The 12,600-nt window shown below is 42.2% G+C and overlaps 1 protein-coding gene across 2 annotated transcripts; it reads right to left on the minus strand.

Moving 5' to 3' along the window:
- Window positions 1-1,008: 1,008 nt before the first annotated feature.
- LOC106564116 (uncharacterized) lies at window positions 1,009-12,438 on the minus strand. 2 transcript variants are annotated; one of them, XM_082958547.1, is made up of 7 exons: window positions 12,345-12,438; window positions 10,534-10,736; window positions 9,752-10,135; window positions 7,892-7,987; window positions 7,627-7,737; window positions 5,133-5,265; window positions 1,009-5,004 (listed from the first exon to the last, which is right to left on the minus strand). In XM_082958547.1, the coding sequence occupies exons 1-7, from the start codon at window positions 12,364-12,366 to the stop codon at window positions 2,309-2,311; spliced, it is 3,645 nt and encodes a 1,214-aa protein (XP_082814673.1). In that variant the 5' UTR covers window positions 12,367-12,438; the 3' UTR covers window positions 1,009-2,308. The 2 variants fall into 2 exon arrangements, with proteins under 2 accessions (XP_082814673.1, XP_082814674.1); XM_082958548.1 differs by having other exon boundaries at window positions 4,776-5,004; window positions 7,627-7,724.
- Window positions 12,439-12,600: the final 162 nt, after the last annotated feature.

The following is a 12,600-nucleotide window of genomic DNA, read 5'->3' on the forward strand; positions in this document are numbered from 1 at the left end:
AGGACCAGGACCTGACCAGAGAGGTCCAGGACCTGACCAGAGAGGTCCAGGACCTGACCAGAGAGGCCCAGGATCTGACCAGACAGTCCTAGCAACATTCTAGCTTGAGAAATTGTTCTTTGCTGAGAAGCAATTTTTGACCATTTGAATTGAAAACAATCACAGTACTCATTTGTTACCCAGAAAATGATTTGATTATTAAGATAGAAATGATTGTGGCTTTCAATCATTGTGGCTTTATCATGTTAATTCAGCCTGTCTCACGTGACATATGTAACTGCCAAAATAAAGGAAACACCAACATAGTGTCTTATTATTGGTGTTGGGTCACAACGAGCCAGAACAACTTCAATGCACCTTGGCAATGATTATACAAGTGTCTGGAACTCTATTGGAGGGATGGGACACCATTCTTCCATGAGAAAATCCATAATTTGTTATTTTGTTGATGGTGGTGGTGGGAAAGCTCTGGCCCTGCTCCAGAATCTCCCATAAGTGATCAATTGGGTTGAGATCTGGTGACTGAGATGGCCATCGCATATGGTTTACATCGTTTTCATGCTCATCAAACCATTCAGTGACCACTCGTGCCCTGTGGATGGGAGCAAGGTCATCCTATGAGAGTATAGCCATGGTAGCCAAAATAATTGCCTGCCCAGCATTTATATACAGTACATGACCCTAAGCATGATGGGATGTTAATTGCTTAATTAACTCAGAAACCACACCTGTGTGGATGCACCTGCTTTCAATATCATTTGTATCCCTCATTTACTCACGTGTTTCCATTATTTTGGCAGTTACCTGTAACAACCAATACCTTAAGAATGATTCCCACAGAATAATCATTTATGTACAATGGATGTAAATTCAGAAACTGTTGTCGATAACTTTTCACTAAGACAGATCGGGGAGAGGCCAAAATGATTCATTTTGACGTGTTTCTAACCGTTCATTACAGGGCATTGTGGAACAAATTGTAACATACAAAATGGAAAGATGACAAAATTGAGGATAATGCATGGGTTGCTGTTATGTTTATTACAATTCTTGTAGACATATAGTTGCAGTTTTGTAAAGGATATATACAATTGGCTGTTTTACAAAGCTAAGAAGTTTGTAATTAAAAAAATACACATTTTTCAACAGATTAGATTATTTCATTCAATAGGGAGAATTCAAAAGTAACTCATTCAATATGGAGAATTCAAAAGTAACTCAAAGAAGCAGTTTTTTTGTGTGGAAAAAGTATAAGGGTTTCAGTCTGTTGATAAGAACCACCCAACAGGAATGTTATCTAATTTACCCGTTAGTGTATATCACAAATCAAAATGACTAGTGCTCTTTTCAGAGTTGGCTGAATTATGAGTTTACTGGCACAAGCCCCAGTATTCAGACTTCTACACATGTGCTTGAAACTGGGCAGTGCATCATCCTCCCCAAAATTCACCCAATGGAACATCTGCCCACTGAGAGATCTGTTACAATAGCATTTTATCAGCATTTCAGTCTTCAGTGATTCCTCGAATCAGACAATATTTATCTCCTCTCAGAAAGTTCTGGATCGTTGCAATAAGACAGCCATGGACAATTGTGCAAGACAAAGAAATGAAACCATTCATGTCGTACTTAATAGGCCTTATTTATGCGACGGGTGGAATAAGGTCTATTGCATTTGGAAGCATCCCCATTGACATTGGTCTAATAGGCTAATTGATAACCTCATCAAAATAGTAAGTTGAAGTCTCCATTCCAAACCGTCTTGGAATGCACCTGTGGCACTTCCCATGGGCGTGCTTAATGCTGCCTTCAAGACAAACGGGAAACTGGGAGCAACGAGTTGAGTACATTCACATGCTTTGAACCAATTTAGAAAACGCCGATTGGCTGATGGCAAAGCTGTGTCAACCATAAACTGAAAGTACAGCAACCTGCTCACTAACAACTTGTTTTCAAAAAACATATTCATAGATTAATTTATTTATTTTTATAAATAATGTTTTGTTGTTGCATTTCACTGCCAAAAATGCTGTTATCAAGGTAATTTCCTTAATTAAATTTCTTCGTCTGGGACGTCAAAGTTCAGCATGTGGCAGAAGTCGGAAGCTCAGAGATGACAGACCAGTTTCCCCACTAGTAATTACCAGTTGGAGAGGCGTTCAAGCGGATTTTTTTTCCACAGTCGGATTGCTGGTATTCCCAAATTTACCAGATGTTATGAACGCAGAGTAAGACGGAATTATAACACGTCTGAATACTGACAGACGCAATAAGAACTCTTTATCTTAACTCTTGAGCCGAAAGGCAACTAGGAACACAGAGCTTGATGTTGCCTCAAATCGCCTTTCTGTCTAAAGCCCTTCCCACAAAGCAGACATTTGAAAGGCCTCTCCCCTGTGTGACACATCATGTGCAGTTTCAGATGCTTATTAGTGGTAAAGCGTACTTGACAAAGAGTACACGCAAATGGCCGCTCTCCCGTATGAATCAGTCGATGTTGTGTCAGGGTACCCTTACGCTTAAAGGTTTTCCCACAATCCGTGCAAGAGTATGCCCGCTCGTCTGTGTGCACACGCTCGTGTGATTCCAATGCACTCTGAGATGGGAAATCCTTGCCACACGTATCACATAGATAAGGCCTGTAACTATGACAACGAATATGAAACTTTAATTGATTATGTCCAGCAAACATTTTGCCACAAAAGCTACAGGAGAACCCATCTCCTGTGTGACATACCATGTGGGATTTCACTTTCTTTTCGCTTGTGAACTGTTGCAGACAATCGGGGCAAGTGAAGACCGGCGTGTCTTTTGTGGGAACGATTACGGTGGTAAGATTACGGCGCATTGGCCCACAACCTGATTTGTTGGCCAGGTGAAACTTTAAATCCCTGTTGCGACCAAAGCACCTTGAACATATGGGACACTTAATGGCCCCCTCACCGTGACGTCTCAGATGCAAAATCAGGGATTGTTTCCTACGAAAACTCTTGGAGCACACATGACATGTTCTAGAATCTAAATTCACACCAGGGGGCAGAGTGGGGGAAGCGTCGCAGGTTGTTGGGTTCTGGGATTCAGTACTGTGGGGATGGGGAGTCTCTATCCCGTTCCCCCTTGAAGGCTGAGATGTGCTTCCACCTGCTGGGTCAACCTCCCTTAGGGTTTGGCTTGCATTGACTTCCTCATTGACGTCTTGCTGTGTCTGAATGTTCCTCTCATCACACTGGTTGGCTCTTCGGGGTCTAGACCGGCTTACTGTAAGAGCAGTTCGCTGATCGAAAAAGCACCTTACAAATAAGTTTGATTGATTGACTGATTGGTTTAGCTGGTGTTGCTGAGAGTCATCTGAGAAGTCGACGTCTGTGCTGCTGGACTGTGGGATCTCCATCTCCTTTTCCCCTGTATTTAGTGGCCAGGCTGTCTGGTGTCTCTTAAGGTTCACTTCCTGACTTGTCGTTTCCTGCTGCTGCTGCCTATATTGAGAAGTCCTTGTCCTGCACCCGGGACACTTTCTAGAATCTGGAATGTTTTGACCGGAACACTCGTCTGAGTGTTTCTCCCGATCAGATGTGCTTTGGAAACTCTCCCCACATTTGAAGCACAGATAAGGAAGTACACCATGTTGAAATCTCAGATGTCTTCTCAGGTCATCTCCATTATCAAAAGCTTCTTTACACAAAAGGCATTTTCTGTAATGATTAGCTAGCTGAAAGGGTAGAGCATTGGAGGTGGTTGGGTTTTGGGGTGTTGTGTTTGAGGGCTGAGGTATCTCTGTCGCATTTTCTACTGCTGCTAAAAGCGCGCTGGCCTCTGGAAGAGCCTTCCTCTGAAGTTGCTGTGGGTTCACGTCCTCACGCTCGTTTGGCTCAGAGAGATCAAAGGTGTCCCCGCACAGAGAGCAAGAGAGACGTTTCTTTGTCTTCAAGCACACTTTTTGATGTTTCTTCAAAGTGGAGTTCTCAAAAACCTCCCCACAGTTGAGGCACAGGAGCTTCCCATGTGTGTATCTCATGTGCTTTTCCATGTGGGACGCCTTACTGAAGGTCCTGTCACACAGGGAGCATTTGGTGACTTTGGAAGACTGTCTTGGTTTACCATGTTGGATATTCATGTGCCTTCTCTGGGGTAAAGTGTCGTGGGGCTGGGATATCGCTGTGCAATCCTCCGTCCATGTCGCAGACGTGTTATCCTCTTCTGGTTGAATTGCCACCTCACACACATTCTGACGATGTTTCTGTAAGTCCTCATGGTGTTTAACGTCTTGTCTACACATGGTGTTCTGGTAAGGCCTCTGCTCAGTGTGAGATGTTATGTGTGCTGTCAAATCCTTTGCTTCCCTGAAAGTTTCCCCACACAAGGAGCATATTTTGACACGCATGCTTCTTTTAGGCTGCCCCTTAGTATGGCATGGGCCAGGGACCAGAGAATATTGAGGTTGGCTATCTGAGGGCTCTACGTCGACATTCCTCTCGCTCTTTTGTGATATGACCCGTCCTTCTCTCTGTCCTTGGGTTTCCACATTGTCAATCTGAAGCCTCTCTCTGCTCGGCGTTGGAAGAACCTCTGACACAGGTGACAGCATATCAGTAATGTCAAGTCTGTGCAGCAGCACCGTGGGCTTATGGAGCCGACAGGACGTAGACAAATTAGAAACGTCCTGCACTTCCTTTTCGAAGCGGTGAGCTCCTGGTTGGATTTTCGGCCCACTGTCAGCACGAAGGTGAAGAAAAGCATGATCCATTTCACTCTCTTTGTCAAGACTTTCCTTGTTTACACACTCTACCTCTTCATTCAAAGGCAAAATGTCGACATTTGCAGTGCGGTCTAAATTCATCCCTCGTTGACTCTCCCTGTAATCCAGCGAAGGTATCATTTCTGACTCAAAGTAATATGATGCAGGGCTTTGAATGGTCATAAATGTCTGTATGGGTTCTGATTGGATCTCTGGGTCAGCTTGGTCAGTGAATGACTCTCGGGGAGATGGAGACAGGATGTGGTTGTCTCCAGATGACAGAGCCGAGGACAAGAGAAGAAGAAAAGGCAATATCAAAACATGAATGTCAAAAACCGTTTAAAAAATAAAATTACAATTATCATTCCTTCATTTTTCAAAAGTCTTCTTCTCCTACCATTGGCCTCAATATGTGGGACTGGAGAAGGGTTGGTGTGGTACTGGAGGAGGGTCCTCAAAGGTTGAGGATGACGCACCGACTGCCCACATTCCTCCAGGACAGAGGGGTCAGGTAGAAACCAAGATGCAGTCTGAGGGAAAGAGAATGGCTTGACAATGACAATAGATCCAGTTCTATAATATCACACACTTTCATAACCTCGTTGCCCTAGAAATCATAACCTCGTTGCCCTAGAAACCCACTTTTTGATGGACTATTATTTGTCTTTTTTACATTAAAAAAAGCTGTTATTGGCATCTAGCAGTTATTGCCATCCATGTCCTGTAAAAGTTTAATGACTGTAGTAGAACTAATAAAAGTAATTCAAATTACCTTGTGGACTTTTAATACCAGCAACTAGAGGGTAATTTTCCATTAAGAAAAATTGTGTGACTTGCTTGAGCTTTTTGAATGTATTTTTTTGGTAATGGAAGATTAGATTTGAAAAGCAGGGAAGTAGACTAGGATTTCATACACTACGTTTTTGTCTAACTTGTTGAGAATGTGGTCAAACTGTCAGTTATAAAAAAAATAAAGAAAATGTATACTTAACAAAAATATAAATGCAACAATTACAACGATTTTACTGAGTTACAGTTCATATAAGGAAATCAGTCAATTGAAATAAATTCATTAGGCCCTAATCTATGGATTTCACATGACTGGGCAGGGGCGCAGCCATAGGTGGGCCTGGGAGGGCATAGCCCCACCCACTTGGGAGCCAGGCCCAGCCAATCAGAATGAGTTTTTCCCCACAAAGGGGATTTATTATAGATAGAAATACTCCTCAGTTTCATTAGCTGTTCGGGTGGCTGGTGTCAGACAATCCCGCAGGTGAAGAAGCCGGATGTGGAGGCCCTGTGCTGGCGTACTTTTACACTTGGTCTGCGGTTGTGAGGCCGGTTGGACGTACTGCCAAATTCTCATTCCTGCAGTCAGCATTCCAATTGCATGCTCCCTCAAAACTTGAGACATCTGTGGCATTGTGTTGAGTGACAAAACTGCACATTTTAGAGTGGCCTTTTTATGGTCCCCAGCACAAGGTGCACCTGTGTAATGATCATGCTGTTTAATCAGCTTCTTGATATGCCACACCTGTCAGGTGGATGGATTATCTTGGCAAAGGAGAAATGCTCACTAACAGGGATGTAAACAAATTGGTGCACAAAATTTGAGAGAAATAAGCTTTTTGTGAATATTGAACATTTCTGGGATCTTTTCTTTCACTTTACATGTTGCGTTTATATTTTTGTTAAGTTTAGTTGATGTGATTACTAAAACAGCTGTAACTTTTGTTTGGAAGAAGATATTTCTGTTCTGATTTCAGATTTTAATAGCGGAGACTTAAGGTGTGCGTCTAAAAATGTCCGTCTAAAAATGTATTTAGTACATGTCAATCTATCAAGCCAGGCAACTAAAAGCAACTTCCTAAACAATGTTTGGTTTGTTTCTAACTTGTTAGCTAGCTGCCTGGCCAGTTAAAATAATGACCAGAGCATAGCTGACAACGCCTAAACGTTAGCTCATTTGTATCCATCATTACAGGAAGGAAAATTACAACAAGATCTAAATAATGTGACGAAATAAAAGCAGGGCATTCTACCTAAGATTTTTAGAACGTGTGCGCTCTGGTTTCTGGTAACCATGACAACGAACGCTGAAACAGGGTCAAAGTTTCATTTTCTGTCTGCGACATGAACATGGAAACCGACAGTCGCAGCTACGGTCTACAGACATTCCACCGGAGTATAAAATGAAATGTCGTTTTGACCAACGATACTTGTCGAATTGTAATTGTCTACAAACACGTCGTTAGGCCAAATATAAAACAGTCTTAAGATGTTGTAAGCTCTAAGTTTTTGTCTAAGTTTTTGGGAAAGTGGTCAAAGTCGCTGATTTGCATCAAAAGTGACAATGTTTACAGTGAATAGAATGTTAGAAGTCATGGGAGTATTCAACAACAGAAGCTTTAGAATGTTGAACAAATTCCATTAAAGTGGATGAAGTTTTTTTTTGTAGGAGGAAAAAACATTTAATAGTTTTAAAAGTATAAATGGTTTCAAAAAGGTGTATTTAAGCATACTATTCCAGACCAGTCTGCATGTTTTAAAGTTTTGAATGGCGTTTCTAGCTTAAACGGTGTAAAACGAGTAGCATTCCAAAGAATAACTACAAGGGAAAATGAAGTTGTACATTATTTAAAGTGTGGTTGCTGAAGTATACCACATTAATACATCTGAAAAGAAACCGTGTTTATCCAGGACGCTGACAAAATGCATGAATGGTATAAAACGCACAATGGTATAGAATAAAATATACATTTTATGCATCTATTCATGCACTTAATGGAGATTTTTGCATTTGTGTAAAGTCCCCGTTGGGTATAACACTGATGTATGAAGGCTAGCCTCAGTCCGATGCTGATGAAGGTAGTAAGATGTTATGGTGGTACCTGTTGAAGGGTCGGTGATGGAAGCAGCTTCTCCAGTCTGGAGAGGAACTCCCACACCAGAGTCTGCAGTGCGGAGTGATACTTTGGGCCGAATTCCTCTGGAAAAACGTTCTGAGAAACAACCAAACAAGTAGAGAATAGGACAGTGCTTTTTGAATCTAAGCATTGAGCACTACCTTGTCAAAGCATTCAACACCTTGGAGTTATTATCCTCCTCATCACCATCATCATCATCATCAACAGAATCAGCTACTTAGTCACTGACCTGAAAGAAGCGTTCTCTCTCAACTGGGTCTTCCAGCAGCGTTTTAATCAGATTCAGGAAGTTGGATTCTGATGCCTCCACCTCAGGATCACAAATCTACAGGAAGTATGGATAGCACAGTGAATAACAGGAAGTATGGATATCACAGTGAATAACAGGAAGTACGGATATCACAGTGACTAACAAGAAGTACGAATAGCACAGTGACTCACAGGAAGTACGAATAGCACAGTGACTCACAGGAAGTACGAATAGCACAGTGACTAACAGGAAGTACGAATAGCACAGTGACTCACAGGAAGTACGAATAGCAGTGACTCACAGGAAGTACGAATAGCACAGTGAATAACAGGAAGAATGGATAGCACAGTAAATAACAGGAAGAATGGATAGCACAGTGAATAACAGGAAGAATGGATAGCACAGTAAATAACAGGAAGAATGGATAGCTCAGTGAATAACAGGAAGAATGGATAGCACAGTAAATAACAGGAAGAATGGATAGCACAGTAAATAACAGGAAGAATGGATAGCTCAGTGAATAACAGGAAGAATGGATAGCACAGTAAATAACAGGAAGAATGGATAGCTCAGTGAATAACAGGAAGAATGGATAGCACAGTAAATAACAGGAAGAATGGATAGCACAGTGAATAACAGGAAGAATGGATAGCACAGTAAATAACAGGAAGAATGGATAGCACAGTGAATAACAGAAAGTATGGATAGCAGAGTGAATAACAGGAAGAATGGATAGCACAGTAAATAACAGGAAGAATGGATAGCACAGTGAATAACAGAAAGTATGGATAGCACAGTGAATAACTGGAAGAATGGATAGCACAGTGAATAACAGAAAGTATGGATAGCACAGTAAATAACAGAAAGTATGGATAGCACAGTGAATAACAGGAAGAATGGATAGCACAGTGAATAACAGAAAGTATGGATAGCACAGTGAATAACAGGAAGAATGGATAGCACAGTAAATAACAGAAAGTATGGATAGCACAGTGAATAACAGGAAGAATGGATAGCACAGTGAATAACAGGAAGAATGGATAGCACAGTAAATAACAGGAAGAATGGATAGCACAGTGAATAACAGGAAGAATGGATAGCACAGTGAATAACAGGAAGAATGGATAGCACAGTGAATAACAGGAAGAATGGATAGCACAGTGAATAACAGGAAGAATGGATAGCAGAGTGAATAACAGGAAGAATGGATAGCACAGTAAATAACAGGAAGTATGGATAGCACAGTGAATAACAGGAAGAATGGATAGCACAGTAAATAACAGGAAGTATGGATAGCACAGTCGAATACACAGAACAGAATGGATAGCACAGTAAATAACAGGAAGAATGGATAGCACAGTAAATAACAGGAAGAATGGATAGCACAGTAAATAACAGGAAGAATGGATAGCACAGTCAAATACACAGGCAAGTATGGATAGCCACAGTCCAAATAAAAATCAAAAGAGCCAGCATCTATAACACCTTGCCTGGTTAACCAGAACACGTGGCACAATCGCAAGCTGTGTGTATGCCGTTGACGTACCTTTCTTATTTTGCCGTGAGCGTTTGCCCAACTTTATTGGAAAAATACATTGAAAGTGTAGGGAACGTTACCTTACTACCCGTGAACGGGGATCAGCATTTACCCACCTATTTCTCCGTTACATAACTAGTTATCGCAAACCCTTTTTCCCCGAGGGGTTGAGACAGCTGTAATGATTTGAAAACCATAGAGTTAAAATGATGGCTCTGGATGGATTATAACCCATTTTAGCATGGATAATGACATTGAAGGCTTCCACCAGCAGAGTTACAATGTCACTGAGTGACACTCACCTGGTTGTCCCTATGGGTGATGCTGCAGGTCTTCATCCTATTCAGGTGTGACTGGATGGAATCAGAGTCGGCTAGTTGTTCTGAGTGACTCACCTGGTTGTCCCTATGGGTGATGCTGCAGGTCTTCATCCTATTCAGGTGTGACTGGATGGAATCAGAGTCGGCTAGTTGTTCTGAGTGACTCACCTGGTTGTCCCTATGGGTGATGCTGCAGGTCTTCATCCTATTCAGGTGTGACTGGATGGAATCAGAGTCGGCTAGTTGTTCTGAGTGACTCACCTGGTTGTCCCTATGGGTGATGCTGCAGGTCTTCATCCTATTCAGGTGTGACTGGATGGAATCAGAGTCGGCTAGTTGTTCTGAGTGCAACAACTTCAGAACCAGCTGATAGGAGTAAAAGTTAGATTATCTTTTAAAGAACTCCATCAAATTATACTGGTGCGTGAGCCAGCAAACAAAACCAGTGTATGGACTGCAGCTGAGATGAGCCTGTTTCCTATGGAGCCATTTTAAGCACGGCGGTGTATGCATCATGTTTCAGAAAACATGAAAACTGTGCCTTTGGGAGAATACTTTTTCATGGGACTATATCAATTTCTATAGCAATGCACAGTGGTATAGCCTAGTTCTCAAGCTAATTACTTCATATAGAATTACCCAGATTATAACCAAACAACTACATGCATCTAATGAAGTGACCTCACCCCCCGGTGTTGAAACAAGGGGTTCTCCTGAGTCTCATCTCTCCTTTACCCTCTCCACCCATCAGCCCCATCTCTCACCTGTGCTCTCAGGCCCATGATGAGTTGGACTTTCTCTCTGTAACTCATCAGATCTGGGACTATGTCCAACACAGTGATGACAAACTCCTCCACCAAGCCGTAGTCCATGACGTCTCTCCGCTGAACAACCTGCCATAGAGCTGCAGACATCAGCCGCAGTGGAGGAACCAAAAGACGCAGAGACGCTGGGGGAAGAAAGGGACCTACAGGCACAAATTCAGAAAAGGAGACATCGTTTGTGGGCCAGTCCCTGGGGAAGTCAACCTGAGCGTACAGAAAAAAGGTTAGTCATTTCCAAATGATACCATGTTGCTAATTATCCCTGAGGTCTATATGTTAGAGTGCAGACTGAATCAGTGTATGTAGGAGTCTGCATGAATGTTGGCAAGTGTCAAATTATGCATTTCAGTCAATTATATTCCATGGCTTTTGGAAAGGGCTCACAGATCTTTTTTTCCACTCACAGCTGCCTCACAATGTTTGTTATGAAGTTGACACTGGCTCTGACGCTCATCGGATGTGGCAGGCTTGCAAACTATTACAGACTACAAAGGGAAACCTAGGCGCGAGCTGCCCAGTGCCTACCAGACGGGCAAAATGCCTTTTACGCTCGCTTCGAGGCAAGCAACACTGAAGCATGCATGAGAGCACCAGCTGTTCCGGACGACTGTGTGATCACGCTCTTTGAAGCCGATGTGAGTAAGACCTTTAAACAGGTCAACATTCACAAGGACGCAGGGCCAGACATTACCAGGACGTGTACTCAGAACATTCGTGGACCAACTGGCAAGTGTCTTCATTGACATTTTCAACCTCTCCCTGACCGAGTCTGTAATACCTACATGTTTCAAGCGGACCACCATAGTCCTTGTGCCCAAAAAAAGCGACGGTAACCTGCCTAAATGACTACCGACCCATAGCACTCACGTCGGTAGCCATGAAGCTAACAGACTGAATTTCAATATCCACCCTCCAAAGACAATCTGTTCCTGTTTTCATTGTGTTTTTCTGAGACTTTCCCTTTAAATCGCCATAGAAACAGCCATCTCAACATAGATTGACCACGATTATAGGCAATTATTATTTTTTGTGGTTATAGGCAATTAAGATAAGGATCTGGAGATGGCTCCCGAGTGGTGCAGCACTGCATCTCAGAACTTGAGGCATCACTACAGACCCTGGTTCGATTCCAGGCTGTATCACAACCGGCCGTAATTTGGAGTCCCATAGGGCGGCGCACAATTGGCCCAGCTTCGTCCAGGTTAGGCCGTCATTGTAAATAAGAATTTGTTCTTAACTGACTTGCCTAGTTAAATAAAGGTTAAATAAAATGTAAAAATTTTTATCTAAAATTGGATGGTGGTATTTTACATTTTGTGTTGTGGATATGTGGTGGTGTAGGGATGTTATATGATGTACTGTTTTATCTTTAGTTCATTCAGTACATAGTTCACTGTTTTATACGTAACGTGGGTGCTTTGGTGTGTTTGGACCCCAAGAAGAGTAACGTTAGCTGCTGCCTTGGCAGGAACTAATGGGAATCCCTAATAAATACAAATACTGTTCTTGACATAACGTGAGGCTACCACGGCAAATGACAAGGTAAAGATTTTCCTGCCGAATTCATAATAGGCTAGTTTATATAGCTCGCTAGCCTAGCTGTCACTTGATCGCAACTTAAATAACTCACTTTAGCTAGCTAGTTAGTTAGCTATGAGACAGAGGCCAGAGAGAGAACAATCTTAGGAACATTTCTCTGCAGATGCTACCACACTGCAACGACAGCAAACTACTAGCTAGCTACTAGTTACCTTTTTCCTTGAGATGTTGCATTTCGAGTTTGTTAGCTAGCTACGTGTTCTTGCCAGTTGCACTAACAGGTCAAATCCGGGTCACGGAATTTAGGGGAATTTCAAAATAAAGTCCCCCATACAATAGTAGAAAAGTGTCAAACGATTAATATACAGCCACGTCCATAATTATTGGCACCCTTGATGAAGATGATCACAAAATACTGTATCAAATAAATAATACAAATACTGAGCTATATTGCATGCTCAAAAACAT

Source organism: Salmo salar, chromosome 12, assembly GCF_965601325.2.
Source record: "Salmo salar chromosome 12, fSalSal1, whole genome shotgun sequence".
Taxonomy (NCBI): domain Eukaryota; kingdom Metazoa; phylum Chordata; class Actinopteri; order Salmoniformes; family Salmonidae; genus Salmo; species Salmo salar.

Coding starts and splice junctions, on each gene's coding strand:
- LOC106564116 (XM_082958547.1), bottom strand. CDS start 12,366: ATGCAACATCTCAAGGAAAAAG. Junction 7,988..9,751: donor TCACCCATAGGGACAACCAG/GTGAGTGTCACT, acceptor TACTTCCTGTAG/ATTTGTGATCCTGAGGTGGA. Junction 7,738..7,891: donor AGAGAGAACGCTTCTTTCAG/GTCAGTGACTAA, acceptor GTTGTTTCTCAG/AACGTTTTTCCAGAGGAATT.